Source organism: Nothoprocta perdicaria, unplaced genomic scaffold (assembly GCF_003342845.1).
Source record: "Nothoprocta perdicaria isolate Ctin4 unplaced genomic scaffold, notPer1 scaffold_143, whole genome shotgun sequence".
Taxonomy (NCBI): domain Eukaryota; kingdom Metazoa; phylum Chordata; class Aves; order Tinamiformes; family Tinamidae; genus Nothoprocta; species Nothoprocta perdicaria.
This window is the reverse complement of record NW_020454572.1, coordinates 566,013-585,388: the sequence shown is the minus strand read 5'-3', so window position 1 is coordinate 585,388 and position 19,376 is coordinate 566,013. Positions and strand designations below refer to the sequence as shown.

The following is a 19,376-nucleotide window of genomic DNA, read 5'->3' as shown; positions in this document are numbered from 1 at the left end:
CCGCGGGCGGCGCGGCGGGGCCCGGTCTGCCCGCTCCCCCCCCCGCAGCCGCCGCCATGCTGGTGCCCGTGTTCACGCTGAAGCTCAACTACAAGATCCTGCCCCGCATGGTGGCGCTGGGCCGGTTCGACGGCACCCACCCGTGCCTGGCGGCCGCCACGCAGGCGGGCAAGGTAACGGCCGCCTCGCCTGGCGCCGCGGCGGGGGCCCGGGCCGCCCCTCGCGGGCACCGCGGGCCCGGAGCCGCCCGCGCAGCTTTATTCCCCCCTCCCGCCCCACAGGTTTTATTTTTTTCCCCTTTTTTTTGCCTAGAACGTCCCGCGTGTGGGGCTGTTTCGGGGTTTTAACGCTGGGCCCGTCCCTTGAATCCCTGAAATCCCTTAATCCGTCGCTAGGCCGGGCCGGAGCCCGTGCGGGCCTTTCTCGGGAGCCGTGCCCAGGCTTGGGAGCAGCCAGGCCCCGCCAGGAGAAGCAGGGGACTGTTCTCTAGTATGCCGAAACCGTTAAAATAACGAGTGGAGTTGAGTTTTAGCCTTTWTGTGTGTTAATTTATCTGGAGATGCTGCCTTTTGTCATCTGGAAGAGGTGTTTGAGAGGGGACCTGACCAACAAGCACAAATTCCTGAGGGAATATTGTGAAGTGGACGGGGCTGAGCTCTTCCCGGTGGAAACCGGCAATAGGACAAGGAGGAACAGGTACAACCATAGGAAGTTTCACCTCCACGKGAGGAGGAACTTCTGGAATTTGAGGGTGCCAGAGCCCTGGCACAGGCTGCCCAGGGAGGCTCCTTCTCCTGAGATGTCCCAAATCCACCTGGATGCAGCCTGTGCCCCGTGCTCTGGGTGTCCCTGCTGGAGCAGGAAGGCTGGACTGGATGATCCCTAGGGGTCCCTTCCAACCCCATCCATTCTGGGATTCCATGAAACAACAGGAACTTTGCAGAAATTAATACTGATTTACCAAGTCACCAAAGGAAGGTTTTTGTTTTCTGGGTAATTGGCAATTAGATTTGTTTGTAGGGTGTTCTCGGTGAGCGGTGCAGTGAGCCTTAATGCTTCTAGTGGATGAAATGATGAAGGAAGTGCTGGTAAAATCCAGCATTTTTGCCGGATGTGCAAAATCTGTAGATTCGGCAAACCTGCAACAAAATCTGTAGATTCGGCAAACCTGCAACAAAATCTGTAGATTCGGCAAACCTGCAACAAAATCTGTAGATTCGGCAAACCTGCAACAAAATCTGTAGATTCGGCAGCCTGCGGTAGCAGGAAACCACAAGCAACCAAAGCAACAAGAGACGTTCAAGCACAGCCCAGCTAAGCCAAGCACAGCCCAGCTAAGCCAAGCACAGCCCGAAACAAAAACCCACATAGGCGTGAATCTGTTGCGTTTAGCTTGCTGTAGATAGTGCACGTAGCTCATCTGCGTCGTTTCCCAGGATGGGGATTAATTTAGGAGCCTCTAGGAACAGCGCTGGAAAAGATCCTGTTGTGAAAGACGCARACTGCATAGGTGCCAACCAAGGGATTACTTGATCCTATGATTGCTTGTTCCAAAGAATTACAGTAGCTAAATATAGGTGTCAGAGTGAGAATAAAAGCTTTACTAGCACAGGCCTGTTTTTAATTAGCTATCTTCACTTAAAAATTGAGGTTAATAGTTCCTACTCTGTTGGTGAGTTGCTACATAGGATATAATTTTAAAAATTCGTTGCTCCCTTCAGTTTGCTTCTGTAGACTGAAAACCTGTTAGTTTTCATTTTCAAAAACAAACCTAATGGCCCAGGCCGTTTCTGGAAGGTGGCACAGCTTTCCTGGCTGGAGTTTTTCCAGCAATTGTCCTTTTTTTGAGGTGGTTTAAAACTAAGGAGTAGCTGTTGCAAACAGTAGTGCCAGCCAGAGAACCAAACAACCCTTTTGTCTTCACTTTTGTGTCAATGCCCTTTCCTCCCATGCTCRTTATCCAAGCAGTGATCTTTAATGCATAGTGGTCTATACCAACACGTAGATGTTTTGTGATAGTATTTTAAATGCTTAAAGCACTTAAAATAACTTGTTCCTATAGGTTTTTATTCACAATCCTCATACCCGTGGCCAGAGACCAGTCACAACACGCATGGTGCAAAGTACCCAAGATTCAGACATTTCTCTTCTCAACATTAATCAAGGGATCACTTGCCTCACTTCGGGAGTGCTGGATCCTCAGCTTGGTTATGATTCTCTTCTGGTTGGAACACAGACTAACTTGTTGGCTTATGATGTGCATAACAACTCAGACCTGTTCTACAGAGAGGCAAGTGAATTTAACTTTCTCCTCTTTTCAATGTCTCCACTATTTTCTTTGTCTTTGCATTCTAAAGATCACGTTTTTTATATAACATTTTTATATATCTTTAAAATATATATGAAGTCAAAACACCAATAGGATGTGTGCCTGTGTATGTGAGAGGGAGCAAGTTTCCACACTACATTCTGCATCACTTGTCAAGAAAAAGTTCAAAGACGTTAAAAGGGATTCAGAGCTCAGGTGAAATCATTTTTACTAGTGTTTTAACTGTGGAAACAAACACAAAGGGGCCTTGGATTTATGTAATTTAAGCAGTGCAACTTTCTCAGCTCGTAGGAAAAAAGTTATCCACCAATATATGTGCATCATTAATCCTAACAAGTGAATTCCTGATTTTACAACCTTCCCTGTAATGAGCCTGGTAACAACCAGGCATATTTATTAATTATTACCAGCTGTTTTGAGAAATGGTTATTGTCAGTTTGGTCTTGTGTTGTGATTCCACTCAGCTCCTAGAAGTGGATCAAAGAAGGAAGGGATCTCTGCATACAGATTTTATTGCAAGATCCCAACCCCAAAAGAAAGGGGACAAACGTGATAATATTGGAAGCTCTTTCTGACTTGTGAACTCAATGCACTTAGATGTCTCATTCTTTGCTTAATTATTTTTACTTTATGTCCATTTTTAGGTTTCAGATGGAGCCAATGCAATAGTTCTTGGGACACTAGGAGATATTTCATCTCCGCTTGCTATTATTGGYGGAAATTGTGCCCTGCAGGGCTTTGATTCTGAAGGAAATGATCTTTTTTGGACGGTAAAGCTATGTATAACGCTCTTACTATAAAAAAAAAAAAAACTTGCTATAAAATTTTTTGATAGTACACACTCCTCAATATATGTTTGTTTGTTCTTATATCATGCATTCATTTGATTATTGAACAGCTCAGATCTTTCTTAATTTATGATAGCCTTTAAATTTCATATTTGGTCAACGTGAATTCAGTTATTGCCCRAGTGTTGACCGTTCTGTTGCAGTTGAAATATAAGAATAGTTTATCCTGTGACAGCTGCCATTGCTTGATACCAAAGACTGTTTTTCATTTTAGGTTACTGGAGACAATGTTCGTTCATTAGCACTGTGTGACTTTGATGGTGATGGCAAAAATGAGGTTGGTGACTATTTATATGTGAATCTTAACTGTTTTTATGGTCTTTCAGTGAAATGATGATGGGGGCGGTGGGGGGGCACAGATTATCAAATACAGTTTTCTTATATTACCAGTTTCAAAGATCTCTACTTCAGAGTTATCCCTTCTCAGGCTGCACTCCAGATGTGCACAGATGTTTAATCCACATACTGGGAGCAGCACTGTCCTTTGGACTACTGGCAGTACGTAAACCCAGGCATATTCAGTGGTCTTTACAGCATGATAAAGAGCTTCACTTGTGATTGACAGAATCAAGAAAAGCTCTTCTCACTTCTAGTCACACTGCTTCTTCTCAGTAGCTTCTTGTTTATTATTATGAGCTGGAACAGGCTGYCCAGAGAGGTTGTGGAGTCTCCTTCTTGGGAGATCTTCAAAACTTGGGTGCAGTCCTGTCCAGGTGCTCTAGGTGACCCTGAGTGCGCAGGGGAGTTGGGCTGGATGATCTCCAGAGATCCCTTCCAACCTTAAGGAGTCCGTGATTCTTCTCAGAATTGAAATTTCCTTTCAACTGGCATCTTGCTGATAACAGATGAGACAAATATTTGGCTGTAGTCCTGAATTTGCATAGCATTTTCTGTCATTGTAAGTATTCTTGATTTCATATAATTTTGAAGGATCGTGGATTTGAATATGAATTATATAAAAATAATGGTTTCTTAGTGTGTTTSAGAAACAAGTAAATAAGTAACCAAGCTAAAATACTCCCTTCTGACATCTGTCTTTCAATATTAATCATTATTACTTAAGCTGTTCTGCCTACTTATTGGTCTATCCCTCTTTAGAGGCGATAACAATATCACTTGAATTGTGATGCTTGCGTCAATATAAATGGCCTCAACACCTTTGGTGTTTCCTATAAATATATTTTACTAATGCAGATCCTTTGCTCGAATAAGGGCTTCAGAAGGTAAAAGCATCTCTTGGCAGGTCTTCCAGTGGATTTCTACACRCTCCTCCTTTGCTCTGTTATGTATGGGCTGAGATGTGGTTATATGAAGTAGGGGCAGTGTAAAAAGATTTTTGCTTTCCACCAGAAAGCAGAAAACTGATCTGTGGTGCCAAATATATAATTGTTTTTGTAATAATGATTGCATTTGTGCTTCTAGGCTCCCTCCCTACCTGCTGCCCTAGGAGAGGCTTGTTCTCAGCAGTTGGTACAACCTGTTGCTAGTTTCACCTCAGCAAGGTTGGATGCATTATCCAATTGACTTTTTGGTTAGCACAGCGTGCATTTGCTGAGGTTTTAGCATCTCTTCTTAATCTTAATTACCTAGATGATTCATTTTCTTACTTGCGGTTTATGTGGAAATGCATTGGTTTAAACTGAATTCTGAGAAAATCCTCAAACCCATCCTTAAAAGATTGTTTTTATTGTGTGACTTGCCTGTTAAATGGGTGTGCTGGCTTCTTTTCATCCCTCAGTAAAAACACATTCGCCTTTAAAGCTGCCTGATTAACTGCAGGATAATGCTTCTGTTGCTTAGGAGCTAACAAAAACAACCTGGTCACTGTGTTCCTCAGAATTTTAGAATCATAGTTTGCTTCCTTCTGTCTTGCCAAAGACTTCAGAGAGATTTTTTTCTTGCTTATTTTTTCACTTTCTAGTCCAGTGGAATGAAAATCACGGAGGTAGGGAAGTTAAATGAAGTAGGAGGGGGGAAAAAAGAATGAGGAGGCAGTAGCATTAACAATCTCTGCTGTAACAGTTCAKGTTTTTAGCTCTTCATTTCTAGCTAATGGTTATAGAATCTGTATTACTTTTAATATATACATTTTTTTCAATTATTAATTTAATAGCTACAGTAATCTTAGGCCTGTGTAATTTAGCTTATTAAAATAGATCTGCTTTGGAGGAAAAACCAAAAGGCCATAATTTTTCAACTTAAATCCAACTTAAGCATAGATTTGTTTATCCTGCCCAATGAAGATGCATGAGATGCCGGTCTCGCAGGTTCCTGTGGGGAAAGGCACTACCAGGCACTTTATATTTCTGCTTCTGTCATTGACTTGATGCATGGCTTTAGAGAAGGCATTAAGCAATTTTTTCCTCAGTTTCTCGATCTGTAAAGTAGAAGACCTCTCCTATTAACATCTCTATCAAGTACTTTTTTTTTCCACATGGCCTCCTTTTGGTTAATATTTTCTACTTGCTCGATTAGGAAGTAAGAAAAGAATTAAGAAATCAGAAATAACAAACAAGAATGGCGAAGACTTGATGCAGYGTTAATGTCCTATTTGCACAACCATCTATATCACCTTAGAAGCCATTTTGCAGTAGTGGCAGCTGCCTTTGAGGCTGGAGAAGCAAGGATAGTTGCAACATTTGGATTTATTAGTTCTGCGTTGGCATGCTGCAAGAAATGCTTGTAAGGATATTCAGTGCAGAATAAGGCAGTGTGCTCCAGCTGTTGGCTCACAAGCTGGTAATTGGATGTGCCTTTTTCTCTGCACCTCTGTAGTAATGTCAGAAATAGGCTGCAAGTCTCCTGCACCAACACGGGCAGTGCTGTGTAATCATGTGTGTAACTACAGTGATGAATAACACTGAATCCTTTACACTAAGGGAAGAGTGTAGCCCTGATGTTCCGGAGTATCTTCTCTCATTTCTGCCCCAGTTACTTCACTCTTGTTAGGCTCTAGCTTGCCAAAATAAGTATAACCAGTATTTGATCAGCAAGAGCCTACTGAAATCCTGTCTTCTCTGAGGTGCCTTTTGTCTGACTGGCAACACTTTGCATGCTTGTTAAAAGCTTATTTTTGCTGGACTATTTATTTGCTTTCTGTCACTTCTGGGTCCTGAAGTGTGTGCTTCTCATTTCCKTAGCTTAAATAACCATAGATTTTATTTTTTCTTAGCTTCTTGTTGGCTCTGAAGATTTTGACATTCGCGTGTTTAAAGAAGATGAGATAGTGGCAGAAATGTCAGAAACGGAGGTAAACGGCGTGTTTAAAACTAAAAACATAAACTACATGATGGTGTTAAAGCTAAAAACTAACTACGTGATAAACTACATGATGGTGTTTGTTGCAATTGCAGATGGAGTTGACAATTCTGTTAAATCTCTGCTGAAAATTCCAAGGGTGCTCTGTTTACCCTGGTTCAAATTCATTGTGTAGTTAAATATTAACTATTTGTCACMGTATCTAGTCTGCTAGAATTGTAAATGTTAGTTTAATGTCTCTCAATAATACTTGTCTTGGTGTTCATGTTGTACAACCAGTTTACCGGATTAAGAGAAATCACTAGTGTTTGACTGGAAATCGAGGACCTTCCAATGGTGATGAAAATTACTGGAAGGAGCCTAGTGATTGAAGCTGTCATTGATTTCTGAGTAATAGAACATCTGCTACAGCTTCTCAGCTGCACTGACACAATCATGACCCAATAATTTATCTCTGAGCGTATCCAAACAGCATATGGCTGAGCAGGAGGGAGTCAGCAGGGCAAAAGTGAATGTTTTACAGGGCAGTTGGGTGAAAGGAGAGTTGTGCATTGGCTGCATAAACAAGGCTGTACTTCTGCAGTGTTTCAAATGTGGGACAGATGGGTTTTCAGGGAAATGAGTGAAAGAGGTGGGTTGTTTTTCTGGGGCTTTAGAGCTGAGAGAGAATCCCCACTATTACATTTTGATGCCTATGAGGGAAATGCGGTTATGGTTGTGTTTAGGAGCATTTTTAGCCCTCTCATGACCCATCTGATCCAAGGATGGAGTAAGGACATGCTAGAGAACTTTGTTCTTGAAGTCTATTAGTTTAGTTTGCTGTCCAAGTTAGGTCAAAAAGGCTTAGCTATAAAACTACTTGCTGCCTGGGTTTGTCTTTAATAGYTGTCTGTGCTGTGGGAGTTAGAGTTAGAACTTGACCTGAAATACCTAGTACTATCTGTATAAGAACTAGTCTAGAGTCATAGTCACGTCACGATCTGTGACAGTAGAAAACTAATATCCATCAATCTCCTGTAATTTGTTTCCAGATCTGCGGTAGAATGGTCTTGTTTGGGATGTGTGTTTGTCTTGTTTTTAATTCACGCTTGCACAGTCTAAAGAGATCTGTTATATTCTTCCTGTTCTAACTAAAAAGAGCACAGTTGCATTTAAACACATCTTTTTAAGAAGATATATTCAGTGCCCATTGCCTTTATAAACTGTGCTCATTTCAAAACTTGACTAGTGTGCATTTTTAATTGCTTATTTTGATTGAAGTGAGACCACATAGGATAATGTGGTTTTTGAATGTGTAAAGGGGAAAGYGGTTATCAAAGGGGTTATGTTATCTCTGACTTGTTAACTATTGTTATGATCTTCTGCCTTCACTGGATACTTAGAGTTTGGAACATGCTTCTTGGGACAGATTTTTAGATCAGRTGCTTGGAAGGGAAGGGTAATAGATTTGGAAACCGTGTTTATAGTGAAGAATCAAGGAGCGCAATTGGCAGAGCATTGTAGAAGTTTGAGGTGCTTTTATTTTGGTCTGCAGATATCTGCCTGTAGGACTGAAAGGTAAACACGAGGACTCTAATTAAGGAGACCAAGTATAACCTAATTAAGGAGACCAAGTATAATAAAATGGAAACCAGACAATGTCAGGGCCTACGGCTTGCATGTTTAATGATGAGGGTGATTGTTATCGACTCAGTGGCTTCAGCAAAGGTTATGGTGTATCCTCTTTATTGACAAGGAGGAGTTCTGGTTCCTAGAGGATGAGTTTTAGYTTTTGAAGGATTTAACTGAGGGGAATCTCCTGAGGTGCTGTAGAGAAGACCACCCAGATTATTGCACTTGTTCCTCTTGGCATGAAAATATCTAAGCTTTGTGCATGGAAAGAGCCCCACTACCAAGCACTCAAATAAAGGGTCTTAACCTGATTTTTTTTTTTTTTTTGAGTTATGATGCTCAGGTATTTTTCTGAAGCTTTTGCTTATTGTAGTAATAGCTCCTCAGGTATTTGGCAAAAAGCCTGGTTTTTGGAACAGGTAATTGTTAATCCCACTAATCTCGGGCAAAGATTTTTCTACCAATAGTATCACCATGGCTTCCTCAGCCCATGCAGTGTTACTCTTGTGCATCCTCAGGTCTTTAAAGCCTGAGGCTTTAAAAGAGTGTTTTCTGCTTGTAGGAGTTTTTCAGTTAAAGTATATTAGCACTGATGACCACAGGAATCCTACGAGTRTCTGCGTTGCTGATGGTAGGAAATTTTCAGTCAAAGAACATGGTTTGAGTGCAGTTCTTTCCTGCAGTAAACCTTAATACCGGCAACTTGGCTTGTGTAAGGAAATCCTGCAGGTCTTGGGTCATCATTAAACTAATTTTTAAAAAATAGACCTATTTGCCATTAAATTAGATGTAGTATACGCTTCATGTGATAGAGAAACTGCACGTACTCTGTTCTGTTGCTCCAAGCTATAGAAGTGGATGTGTTCTCACTCCCGTATCCTTTCTCCTAAGACTATCACAGCACTTAGCCCCATGTATGGCAGTCGATTTGGCTACGCTCTTTCTAACGGCACGGTGGGAGTTTACGACAAGACAGCTCGCTACTGGAGGATTAAGGTTAGTCCAGTGTTAAAATGTCATAGTTGGGATTGTGAGGAGTCCTAGGGAATTTGGTACCTTATCTCAGGATGTTAAAATGACAGTCAAACTCATTATATGAATTTAAAGTCTATCAAGTGTAGCACTGAACGTAATTTTGTCATTACAAATGACAAAATTATTAGCATACCCTGTAAGTATGCTAATAACCTATCAGTGCTTTGGAGACTGTTGATGATGGCTTAAAGCTGTGCCTGCAGGATGGCTTAAGCAACAGAAACGAATGCAGAAAGCAAATCTTGAATTCATTATTACCTTGCAAAGGGGGATGCTCAAACTTTCTGTTAAGACACGTTTTTCTAGTCCTTTCTCTAGTCTTYGTGGGCTCCTGCTCAAGTGTCCTGTGTGTGTCAAGCATATGCAATTTAGAAAATGTACACAACAGGGATTTATTCTGTGCTTTCTGTCCCCAGTCTAAGAACCATGCAATGAGTATACATGCTTTTGACCTGAACTCTGATGGAGTATGCGAGTTAATCACTGGCTGGTCCAATGGGAAGGTGAGTTTATACAGGGGGGAATAAAAATAGGGAAGTCTGGAAGCTGTGCTTGAGCAAAGCTGCTAAATCGTCAAGATTGAACAGACAAGATGAGAGCTTTATCAATCTTAACTATACCGAAATTAGAATAAGGCTATATGTACTGCCTAAATTTATGTAAAGACATTGAGCTGTATACTGCTCAATCCTAGTATTTTGTCTTTGTATTCCCTCTGTCAGAAATAGCTGCCAAATCTCCCCTGAATCTAGCATAGATTGCTGTAATATTATGGAGTGAACCTCTCCTTGTCTTACCCTGTCTGCTGTCTTTTATGGGCAGTCCCTACCTTTCTTGTCCATGTGAAACATTCCCTAGATCCTAGAAAGAGCAGTGCTGGGTGCTGTGCTCTGAAAGAGCCACTGCAGAACTGAGCTCCCCTCTCCATTCCTCTCCAGTGAAAAATAGTAAAAGGTTATATTATTTGTGTGTTTAAAAAAAAAAAAAGGCATTTCATCAAGACTGAGATACTGCAACTAAGAGATTGCAAATATTGTGTTAAGGTGTGTCTGGTTTAGTCCTGCCATTGGCACTTTTTTGTGAACATAAGAGAAATTTCTTCTAGTCTGTCTAGATCTTGTTTCTTAGATAGTATTTTTCCCCCCTCCTTGTTGTGTGATCTGCAAAGCTGCRAATTCATCTGCAGTTCCATGAGTCAAGCTGGCTTTCAATAAGAACCCAGAGTCCTGCGTAAGTTAAATTTATGGAATTAGCTTYTCTGTTCCCATTGGGTTTTTTGTTTCAGGTTGATGCACGCAGTGACCGAACCGGAGAGGTCATCTTTAAGGACAACTTTGCTTCCTCAATTGCAGGCCTGGTGGAGGGGGATTACAGAATGGATGGAAACACCCAGTTAATTTGTTGCTCAGTCGATGGTGAAGGTAAAAGCACTGATCAGTGCTTCCATGTGTATGCTTCCATACATGTTCTGCTATGGACTGAGAGTATCACTGCGTGTTGCAGTGTTCTTTTTGTTGTTTTTTGTTTGTTTTTTTTTCCTTGCTCTTATCTAAAACAAGTGGTTCACTGTAATAGAAATAAAGTGTGTAACTCATCACAGAATCAGTTTTGGAGGAGAAGTTTTGAGGAGACAGTGCAAGGCCCTGCTGCAGGCAGCTCTACTTTCTCGTTGCAGTCCGGGGGTATCTGCCGGGAGGCCAGGAAATGAAAGGAAACCTGATGGATTCAAGTGTTGAGCAAGACCTGATCCGAGAACTTAGTCAAAAGAAACAAAATCTGCTGCTGGAATTACGAAACTACGAGGAAAATGCAAAGGTACCAATTAAACCGTATGTAGAGCCAGAGCGTGGCTTCCTGTTGCTGTAAATCTATAGTGACCTGGGAGGAGGTCACAGTGCAGCCAAGTCAGAGGGSTAAACTATTGGGGTTGGTTGTCAGTACTCGTGGGGATGTGCACTGGATTGCACACTTGTGCATCTGGCTTGCTCCTTGTGAAAGTTCTCAACTTGCTTTTCTCACTAAAATAAGTARCATTTTCCTTGCTCCCTTGACTGAATTTATGTAAGGATTTGGGTAAGGGTATGGAGCTGAGCTCCAGCTGTGTAAAAAGCACTTCATGGAATGAGCCGTAGTGCAGATGTCCAGAGCTCCAGACTGCACCAAACCATTCCTCACTGATATTTGAAGTGGGTAGAAACAACTCTAATAGAGCCTTCTCCTGCACCAAGAGAGAACTGACTTACACATATGTGTCTTAGGTTGCTTGAATGAAAATCTTGAAATTCTGATAATGAAGMGTGCGTGTGTTTTAACAGGCTGAGCTGAACACTCAGCTGAAGGAAGCTGATGGGCAGAGAGGTGTGATTCCAGCAAATACCCAGCTCCAGACTGCCCTGTCAGTTAATCTGGGCTCAGACAGCCAGTCTGCTCACGTGGAGTTGTGCATTTCCACAACAAATGGTGAGTGGTGACCTGCAAACCTTGATGTTTGTTCTGTGAAACTTCATGTTCACCTTGGGTTATATTTACTTGATGATTCACCTGTTTCCCCATTGCTGTGTCTCTCATTCTCCTTTGTGGCTGCCTTTCTCTGAGCTTGGAATCTAGCTGTGTTCTTTTCATGGGTCTCAGGAGAGATGAGTGCAGTGGAATTTGTTTCTTGTTGTGTTTTACTTACCAAGGTGCTCAGATTGCAGTAAGTCTTTGTGATTGCTGTGGTGCTCTTGTGTTGACTCTGAACATTAGAAAGAGCAGTGCGTTGTCCCCAGYGAGGGACTAAGTGCCCAGCCACTGGGTATGGTGACCAGTACAGAGGGATTCACTTCTTTAACAGCTGTTTTTGCAAGAACAGCTGTTTCCAAAGACTCAGCTACAGCTTTGCTTTTCCATGGGTGGATTACCTGGTATTTAAATGAACCATGAAAGGAATGCAGAGATGGCCACAGTGGCTTCAGATGGAGCTCAGGTCAATTCCAAAACCSCTTATCAGCCTTATTGGTGTTGCACGAGTGTAGCTGGACCACAGCTGACTCCAAATGCAAAGCTGGAAATACCCCAAGTTAGCAAGTTCTCCTGGAGCCCATGTGCTGCAGTGAGGTCTGGCCTTGCTATTGCTGGTAACCTGGAACGTTTCTGCCCTTCAGAGGAGTGTAAAGGAATCGATTGTGCTTAATTCTGAAAGCAATGGCACTTCGTTTGTAGAAGAGAGTTGTTAATGAGGGAACACTATTTCTTCYTGTTGCTAAGACACAATCATCCGCGCCGTGCTGATCTTCGCTGAAGGCATATTTGAAGGAGAGAGCCACGTGGTGCATCCCAGTCTCCAGAACCTCTCCAGCTGCGTTCGTGTCCCCCTCACGCCACCCAAAGATGTCCCCGTGGATTTGCACATCAAAGCCATTGTGGGTTACAGGAACAGGTGAGGTTTGGGCCRTGAACTCTGCTCGTCCCCAGAGCTAACACGGTGTGACAGGAAACGCCAATGATGTGGCTTCCTACTTGTCTCATGGGAAGTGCCCCATTAGTTCCCTGGTGCCTCACTTCTAGGTGATACTGGAATGAGCCCTGGAATGCCAAATTAGAAAGCATTATTGTACCTGTGATGTTGAACTCTTGTCTGAACAAAGCCCGAATGCTGTGAAGTCACTGGCACCTGCTTTGTGTCTCTGCCTTCAGAAGAGCAGYAAACCCTCCTTGTTCTGGCCCAGCCTTACAGGTCTTTGGAGTGTGTGGAGAGAGGCAAGGGCTGCATCCCAACTGCCTGGTCTAAACATCTGCCTCTTCAGGGACCTGAGTGGTGGCTACTTTGAACACGGCACTTGAACAAGCCTGCGCTCTAGGAGAACACAATAATATTCCTAGGATAGCGCTCAGCAGCCGTGACCCCTTTTGATTTCAGGGCAAGTCATATAGCCCTGACTGGAAGGCAGTATTTTTTTTCCAATTCTCCACAGGAATAAATATCTCTTAATGTATGTTTGAAAATGACTTCTTCCTGCTTACATCTGCCAGGATTGGTGATGTCCCAGGAAGCAGTGTCCCTTCCCTACACAGGGAGGTGTATTTTCAGCTCTTAAAATATCTCCTCACATAGTACAGTCTCGAATGTCTTGGCCTAGCAAGTGTATTTTTTTGGAGGAGTGTTTAAAACATAATCAACAGAGGAATTATTTGGCCATCATAAAGAGATGTGATGAGCCTGGGAATTCTAAGTACAGATTCACCCATAAGCAGTGAGCATGTAGCTGGGAGCTGACATGATCCAGCTTTAAAAAAAAAAACCCAGCAACAAGTAACTTATATTAGTAACTCTTTATTTTTCCCTTGGATTTCAGCACCCAGTTCCACGTGTTTGAGTTGACAAGGCAGCTCCCTCGCTTTTCCATGTATGCCCTGAGCGGCCCGGATTTGGCCACAGAGCCACTGAGCTACGTTAACTGTACGATGAACGAGAGGGCTCAGAGGGTGAGTTAATCCCTGCTCTGTCTCTTATTTTGGAGTCCTGTGCACAGGTAGTGCTTTTTGTAACACGTGGAAGGTTTTTAGATAGCATGAGAATCCCACGAGTGAAGAATAGCTGTGCAGTGGTAAGTGAGCTATGTTGCTGGCCTGGTATATGACAATTTGATCCTGTTTCCCCCCCTACAGCCTCTCTCTGTGTTTTGTTTTTCTTTGTGTAAATAGAATTGAGGCCTTCCCTATTTCAGAAATTCCTGCAACTGTAGGAACTAACGGCCTGACGTTATCAGGCATTTCAGTATTACCTTGTTTGCTCTGTGACATCTGTTAGAAGGGCAATAACGGGAGCCCGAGAGTGGGATGAATTATAGAAACCAGGAGACAATGGGGGTTGCAAAAGATGATGCAGCACCCAGCTAAGGGCTCCAATTTGTGCTGTACTTTAGCTTCTAAAAGGCTTGAATTGTGGAATGGTGGTGCTTAGAGCTAATCATATCTGTAAGTCTCTGCCATATTTGCTATATTTTTCTGCATTAAATGCCCGAGACCAAAAGCAAACAAACRAAAGTGAAGAATCACAAACATTTCCTTGGAATTCCTAGAGGAGAACTGAGCCTTGATTCCTGTCTTTCTCCCAGACTCATCCCAGGTCACCAGACCTGGGCCAATGTTTTGGCTTCGGGATATTCATTATCATTTTTTATTTTCCTACGAATATTCAGTTTTGGAGTAGTGGGCAAACTGCCCCCTACCTRACAAGCTCATGAGATGGGTTAGAGGATGGGTAGTAATTCCCAAGGTACCATGAGGGGAGCCCTAGCATGTGGAAATGTTGCYTGGTTCTCCAGCTGCTGGGCGCTCTTTCTGCACGAGAAATGGCTGATATTTTTCATGTGATTTTTTTGCAAGATTGTTATGTGGCTGAATCAGAGCTTCCTGCTGCCGGAGGATGCCGAGCTGCAGAGTGCTCCCTTTCAGGTTTGCTTCACTTCCCTTCGTAACGCAGGTCAGCTCTGCATCAAAATCAAGCCTGGCGGAGAGGTGAGTACGTTCGTAGGCAAAGGGCAGGCTTGTTCATTAAATACCAGTGAAAATTAAGGGTAGGGCCAACCCRAGGCAGTAAGAAGGTGGACAGAACAGGCAGAGGAAATACTCAAGTTTTAGGGGTGTTTTCTGCAACTTTTGGGTGTGTCTTTGAAAGTAAAACTGCAGGTCAGGTCAGTGAAGCAGGCAGGTCCAGCCTGTGGGTCTGTAAAAAGGGATTTTTTTTCCTATCACAAAGTGGTTTCAGGGAGCCATAATTGAGGCATGGAGGCTGCTTAAAACCCCTGCGCTGGCCTTGTTTGTGCTAATACCACTTTCCCTTGGGCCTGCCTAAAGTCCCTTTGAGAACAGTGTCTCCTCATTAAGCCGTACAGCGTGCACATGGTGCATGCTAGGCTCCCAAGCAATAATCCTGCCCCTTGATAGTACGAGCTGCTTTGAGCCCACGTAGCTCTTGTAGGAGCGATGCTGCTGAACAGATCTGGGAGATATTTTGGCGTGGAGGGGGCCTSAAGGGCTTTCTTGTCCTTTTGGATAGATTTCTATCAGCACGGATGATATTGACCTTGCTGGCGACATTATCCAGTCGATGGCCTCCTTCCTGGCCATTGAAGATTTGCAGGTGGAAGCAGATTTCCCCGCCTACTTCGAGGAGCTGCGGAAAGTCTTGGTTAAGGTGAGGAGGCACTGGGTGTTTTAAAAACGGCATCTTAGACACTGAGAACATTTATGTGAGAGAGAATGCAGAGAGCTCTCGCTCCCTCACGTAAGTCAACAAGCCACCGTTCACCTTTTGTGTAAAAGACAGAGGGGTGCCAGCAACTTTTTGGTTTTTCCTCATAATCTTGAATCCCTCAAAGCTCGTAATCTTGGTCCCCAGCAGTTGTTGATGGTTTAGAATAATGTAAAGAACAAGATACTTGCATACATAGGCACAAGGTAAGGAGGAAGGTCTTAAGGATCCTGGGAGGTGAAGTTGGGATGTCGGGCTCCACAGAGCGGGGTTTAGCTCAGCCAGCTGTTGCAGTTCCCAGGGAGCCTGGGCCCCTTCCCTCAGGAGCGTTTCCCTGCGCAGGTGGACGAGCGGCACGCGGTGAATCAGAGGCTCACCGCCGACATGGCCGAGCACTCCAACGTCATCCGCAGCGTGCTGGTGCAGGCCGAAGACGCCCGCCTCCTGGGAGACATGTGAGTGGCTGCTGTCGCCTCCCGGGCTTCGGGTTTGCAGCAGCCAGGCTTGGCTTCTGGTGCGGCACTAAAAGCCACCTGGCTCACGGGGATGTTCCGTGCAGGCAGGACTTAGTTACAACTCAGGGTGTTTTATTTGGAGATGGTCTCTCAGCTGGTCCCACCGTTTTGAGCCTTGTCCGGTCTGGAAAACCAGCATGGAGAAGGCGAAGAGGTGTATTTTTCTATGGAAAGTGGCATCTCTTTAAGTTATTGGATAACTAACTGCAAAAGTAGACTGGATTTCAGCAAATGAGTGTGATCAGTGTCTAGACAGGTCTGCTGTCTTGTAACCCCAAACAAGTGGGTAGTCCTGCTAGCCATTGCAACCATGTGTTGCTGCATCGTTATACTAACAAGCTAGGAATTAGTTCCTTGTCTCGGAGTTTCAAATAACCAGAGTGATTGTTTCCCTAGGCAAAACATGAAGAAACGATACATCGAGCTGTACGATCTGAACAGAGATTTAATTAATCAGTACAAAATCCGTTGCAACAATCACACAGAGCTGTTGAATAATCTGAAAGCTGTGAATCAGGCAATCCAGAGAGCGGGGCGGCTCCGTGGTAAGTGGGTGTGTTCAGGAAAAGTGGGAGTCCGGGACCACGTTTCTGTCGTTTCTGTCGCTTTCAAGTTTAGCCAGGTCTTGGCCTGGAGCTAAATCGGTTGAGTTAATCTTTCCTTTCTCAGTCATAGCTAATTGGCTGTGACAGAAAGCTGTGAGTGCCCAATATAACCTGGGATCATGATGTTAGGGGCAAAAAAAAAMCACTTCGAAACAGTAATTCCAGGTGGTATAAAAATTGCCTATTTTGAGCACAGTTTTAAAATCACTTTTCAAGTAATGTTTCGGTTAATTTCTAACTTCAAAAAAAGTTACCAGCTTAAGTGAGGCCATTTATTTTATTGGTAGTACAGTAGATGATTAACTTTRCGGAGAATCAGCTGTTGTTTTGTTGCCTCCTTTGGAGTGGTGCTAGCTGTCATCTGTTTTTGCTTTTTTTTTATTTTGAAGATACTTAGGGAAGGAGGCGTCTTTTGTGGCTTTACAGCATTACAGCTGTAATACATACAAATGTTTGCACATTTACAGCATTACTCTTCTAAAAGGTTCTTTACACTCTTCTAACAACAGCTATAGAAAATTCTTAAAAGGATAATGTAGTAAGCAAACGGCAAGGTAGTACTTCACATTTTTAAAATAATCTTTGAAAGAAAACTCTAAATTTAGAGATGGAATCTAATAAATATTTTAGCAGTTTTTTTATTCCTCAACTTTAAGTGCTTTTCTTTGTTTTCCTCTCTTTGCAGTTGGCAAACCTAAAACCCAAGTCATCACTGCTTGTCGGGATGCAATAAGAAGCAACAACTTTAACATGCTGTTCAGGATCATGCGTGTGGGGACAGCCTCTTCCTAAAGTGATCAGAAGAATTAGCAGTTGCACTCACAGTGCTTGCACGTAGCAGGGAGATCACAACAGCAGCCATAACTAAGGCATTGCAGTACTTTTCCAGCATCTAATCTCTGGGTGGTGGAGAAAACCAAAGGAGCGGGATGTGTAGCAACATGTAGTGGACCAGTAATGCCAAGCAGTTAATTCAGTCTGCGACTCCGTTTTAGGGCAAAGTAATTGGCAAGGTACCATTTTAGTAAAGCCATCAGGCAAGAAATACCACGGTGCAGGCCAAGGGACAGGAAGCTTCTTGAAGGGGGGGAAAAATGAGAGTTTAAGTGTAGATATGATATTTATGCGAGACTGAATGTCTAGCCTTGGAAGAGTTATTTTTCGTACAGTAACTTATGTGATGTATTGCATTTTGTAGTTACAGCCTCGATATTTTCCATTAAAACATAGAATGGCCAATTTACTTGTGTTTTCGGCTGGGGAGATGCGTATGGTTAAAGGAATCTGTTGAGTGGGACACTTCCAGTTTGCTGTGTAGCCTACTTGATCCGTGCACACGCGAAGGGGGCAGTGTGGCTTACTGTGTTTGCTTTGTGGCTAATGAACTTGGAGGGGAATGTGAAACCTTAAATAGAAACACTGGACCCTGGGCCTGCTAGCCTTGGTATTGATTTTTTTTTTTTTGAGTTGTTTCCATCTTCTCTAGTGAGCTAAAGAGTCATCTCCTCTGCCTTTTAATTCAGAAGATCTTAGAAAACTGACCCATTTCAGGATCTTTGCAGGTAGGAGGGGGGCAGTTTCATATCCGTAAAATCTCTCCTTATTGCAGGATGTTTTGCTTCCAGTTACTTGTTCTGTTACCGCTGCTGGCTCAAGCTGCAGACACCAAGGTGGGCAAGGTAAGAGTGCATTTCAGGGCTGAGAAAACAAGCTACACGCCCAAGCTTCATGCATACTCATGAAGTGCTAGCAGTGTTTAGAGGGATCAAAGGACAATGTATTGAGAAAAAAAATCTCTTGGCCCACGCACAGAAGTGTTTATTAGTTGTGGGATCTCTTAGCATTCAATTAAAATACTACAGTAAGGCTATATCTTAGATYGATAGATATTTTAGAGCCTTTGCCAAAGCAGATTTCTACTAGAAGCTAAAAATATCCKCAACGGGATGAAGGTTGGGTGCCTGTGTTCCTGCCTCCTACTCCGTGCTGTATTCWTCCTTCCTCTGCTGCTCTCTGAATTGGTGTTTGCCACACAGGCTGGGAGGGGACTGCTGTTCATTTGTGTGGAACTAGGTTCTTASATGTCTCAGGACTGTCAGGTGTGTTAGCCTCCAGGAACCAGCTGCTCTCTTCATTAATACTCAATTAAATCCAGCAGCCCTTTATTCATTASAGGGAAACCAGTGAGCATGTGACCATCTCGGTGGGTAGCTTAATTCTTGCAGTGTGTTTTAAACTCCCAAACGGCCACTGCTCCAGCCCCTTCCATGTTGYGGGCAAATGCATGGATCTCGGTCAGTTCAGATCTGCAGTGGTACCTGATTTGAATCCTTTTAAGAACCTGGTTGTTAGTCAAATCCAGCYTCTTGTTGAAGAAGGGCGTTGAGCCACCCATGCTGTTCTAAGCAAGCAAACTTTTAAGACTTGATTACAGAACAGTCTCCTGGGAAAAGGCTTGGGCTTTCTTCCACCTCCTGTACTTGTTCCCACTGTTCCAGCCTCCTCTTGTTCCTCTAKGTTCAGAATCCTAATGCTTGCATAATGTTACGGTTTATAGTCCAGTCAATGATAAGAGAATGGCTCTGATCAGAAGGCAGCGTTCCCAACATCCCGGTTTCCCGAGCTGCGTGTCAAGCACTTGCAGTCCGTGTCTGTTTGCTCTTGGCAGCCTCTGTCTCTGCAGCACTGTGGCATTTTCAGTCACAGTCCAGACCTCCGGTGTGGCYGATTTCCCCCTGGCTAAGGCCCTGACAAAAATTGTCTCTGTTTTTCCTCTGAAAACAACTCTTGCCTTTATCAAGTATAACATCCCATAGGCTGAAGTGATGCAACTGGGTTTGCATTTGCCCACAGGAAAAACAGCAGCCCTCGGCTGGCGCTCGGCCGTGAGGTGATGTGAGCCCTGGGCCCGGGTGAGCTGGYACCAGGAAACCAGTGGTG

General features: G+C 43.5%; 1 protein-coding gene across 1 annotated transcript; it reads left to right on the top strand.

Moving 5' to 3' along the window:
• The first annotated feature begins 56 nt into the window (after positions 1 to 56).
• On the top strand, positions 57 to 17,610 carry BBS2 (Bardet-Biedl syndrome 2). Its single transcript, XM_026034393.1, has 17 exons — positions 57 to 173; positions 2,063 to 2,290; positions 2,974 to 3,099; positions 3,392 to 3,454; positions 6,350 to 6,427; positions 8,938 to 9,042; positions 9,498 to 9,584; positions 10,367 to 10,502; positions 10,757 to 10,896; positions 11,397 to 11,541; positions 12,328 to 12,499; positions 13,416 to 13,545; positions 14,449 to 14,580; positions 15,122 to 15,259; positions 15,659 to 15,771; positions 16,228 to 16,376; positions 17,122 to 17,610. Exons 1-17 carry the CDS (start codon positions 57 to 59, stop codon positions 17,226 to 17,228), a joined length of 2,166 nt encoding a protein of 721 aa, XP_025890178.1. The 3' UTR covers positions 17,229 to 17,610.
• The last annotated feature ends 1,766 nt before the right edge of the window (positions 17,611 to 19,376 follow it).